This window comes from Penaeus vannamei, chromosome 20 (assembly GCF_042767895.1).
Source record: "Penaeus vannamei isolate JL-2024 chromosome 20, ASM4276789v1, whole genome shotgun sequence".
In the NCBI taxonomy this organism is placed as follows: Eukaryota; Metazoa; Arthropoda; class Malacostraca; order Decapoda; family Penaeidae; genus Penaeus; species Penaeus vannamei.
This window is the reverse complement of record NC_091568.1, coordinates 1,985,390-1,987,889: the sequence shown is the minus strand read 5'-3', so window position 1 is coordinate 1,987,889 and position 2,500 is coordinate 1,985,390. Positions and strand designations below refer to the sequence as shown.

The 2,500-nt window shown below is 46.4% G+C and overlaps 1 protein-coding gene across 1 annotated transcript in view; it reads left to right on the top strand.

Moving 5' to 3' along the window:
- Positions 1-2,500, top strand: part of LOC113812672 (melanopsin-A-like) — a 116,002-nt gene that overhangs the window by 61,834 nt on the left and 51,668 nt on the right. The window contains exons 6-7 of the mRNA XM_070135629.1: positions 1-90; positions 733-995. The exon at positions 1-90 is cut by the window's left edge and continues 24 nt beyond it. Coding sequence (XP_069991730.1) covers positions 1-90; positions 733-995 — 353 coding nt within the window. The remainder of the gene's footprint in view (positions 91-732; positions 996-2,500) is intronic.

The window sequence follows — 2,500 nt, the reverse complement described above, 5'->3', positions numbered from 1 at the left end:
CACGCCTTTGTCAACCCAGCGCTGTTCCTCGCCCTCCACAAAGGCCTACGAAAAGCTGTCACTGACATTATGTGCTGTCATTGTTCCTCGGTAAGTGTCTTTTATTTATTGGCCTTACGTATTTTCTAATTTATTTTGTTTGAGGGATCTTGTTTTTCGTTTTCATTTTTTCATTTATTTATTTTTGTTTTTGTTTGTTTGTAATCAACCCAGAGACAGTTGTGTAAATTTGGTTTCGATTTTGCTTTTCTTTTTTCCTTTCAAAGAGAGCATATGTTATTATTCACAAAGACAATCGGGATAACATATTCATAGAGTTGTCGAATCCATTATTTTATTTACAAATCCCTGTCTTATGCAAAATTTGTCAGCGGGAATAAATAACTGTTCCTTTGAACTTAGTATACTTCATCTGTGAGTTTTAATTCCATTGCTTTGTAAACAAGGTAACCCCCTTCTCTGCTAATTTTTAGACACATTTGATGCCAGACTGCAATGACAGTTCTGACTTTTTTTTTAAATGACCTGTTATGTTCTCGTTCTCTCTTCCATAAATACAAATATACAGTTAGTTCCCTTGTAACAACCGATATCTACCATAAAATCCATAACTGCCATGATTTCTGACTCGCAGCAGCTCTGACCTCTCCCGACGCGCTGACCCTGGCACCCCTGACCTCTGACCTGCTTAGCGAGACCTTGTTGACCCGTAACTGCCGCATCTCTCCTCAGGACGAGCGGAGCAGCCGGAGTGCGGGCTTGGGGGCGATACAGACCAACATGACTGGCTCTCGCCCCAGCCTGGGAGGGGGACTTGGGGGGTCCATGAGTGCCAGTGGGGGTCTGAGTGGCACTGGCCTGAGCGGGGGCCTCAGCACCAGTGGGCTCAGTGGTGCCACGGCCATGTCGACGGCAGGGGGAGCCCAAGCCATGCCCCACTTCGACTGCGACGGGGACATAACTCCGCCTTTCTCATCCATCAACAGACCATATCTGTGAGTATGCCCAAAGAGACAGGTGCTTAGCTTCTGTTAGGTCGTCAGTGTAGGCTTAAGAATAACGAAAACCCTTGACACACACGCTAACATACGGTGAGATACCTACACAGATCCCAACACAACGAGAACGAGACACGGGACACAGACGTAGTGGGTGCATATGCAAACACAAGGAGCTTACGACAGGCAAAGGCAAAAAAGAAAGAAAAAAAAAAAAACCCTCCCGCAAAGTCACGTAACATAACAAAAGAAAAAGAAAAAGAAAGAAAAACAGGGGGAGGGGGGGGGGAGGGTAAAGCTGCACGACGCCTCCCAACGCCATTTAGAAAGTCCAAGAGCTTTATTTCGTGTGCTTTACCTGGCATGGGCGTGTTGATTCTGAAATCCGATTTTATAGGGGTGGTTACTGGTCCGCTGCCCCTGTCGCTGAGCGGGAGTGAAGGCTGGGGTTTGGGGAGAGGGGAAAAAGAGAGGAGAAAGAGGGAGGTGAAAGAGGAAGGGGAGAGAGGGAGGAGGAAGAGGAAGGGGAAAGAGGGAGGAGGAAGAGGAAGGGGAGAGAGGAAGGGGGAATGGGAAGGAGAGAGGGAGGGAGGAAGGGGAGAGAGGGAGGGGGGAAAAGGAAGGGGAGAGAGGGAGAGGGAATGGAAACGAAGAGACAGAGGGAGGAGGGGGAAGAGCGAACGGACTGGCAGCAAACAAAAGAAAAAAAAACAAAAAACATAGAAAGTTGATTTCACAGAAAAAAAAAGACTCTGTTATTCCGTGTGTCTTATTAATAAGGACTTTTGAAACAGGTATAAGACTACAAAGTTTTCCCTCTATACAAAATTAATATTATACACGAAAGGACTATTAAACACAACGAAAATGTTTGGAATGTTTTCACTGATGCTTTTGTGATGGCAAAGTAAATACTTGAATGTGTGCACACTTTAGGATGCCTGTATGTCCATAGATGGATGTATACAGGTATACATCTGTTCGATATGTGTATTGATCCACATGACTGTCTGTTTGTCTGTGTCTGTCTGTCTCTGTCGCTGTAACTGTCACTGGCTGGCTCTATCTGTATGTCTCTGTCTGTCTTTATCTCTGTCTCTGTCTCTCTGTCTCTCCCCCCCCCCTCTCTCTCTCTCTTTTTCTTTCTTTGTTTCTTTCTCTCTCTCTCTCTCTCTCTCTCTCTCTCTCTCTCTCTCTCTCTCTCTCTCTCTCTCTCTCTCTCTCTCTCTCTCTCTCTCTCTATCTCGCTCTCTCTCTCTCTTCTCCCTCTCTCTCCCTCCCTCCCTCTCTCTCCCTCCCTCCTTCCCTCTCTTCCCTCTCTCTCCCTTACTCCCTCTCTCCTTTTCTCTCCCTCACTCCCTCCTTCCCTCCTTCCCTCTCTTCCTCTCTCCCTCTCTCTCTCTCCCTTTAATCCACATCCACGTCTATGAACTCCGTCGTGCTGTGTGCGAGTCCACGTATTTCATAAAACAAAACATGATAAAACACGAGAGGAATGGCAA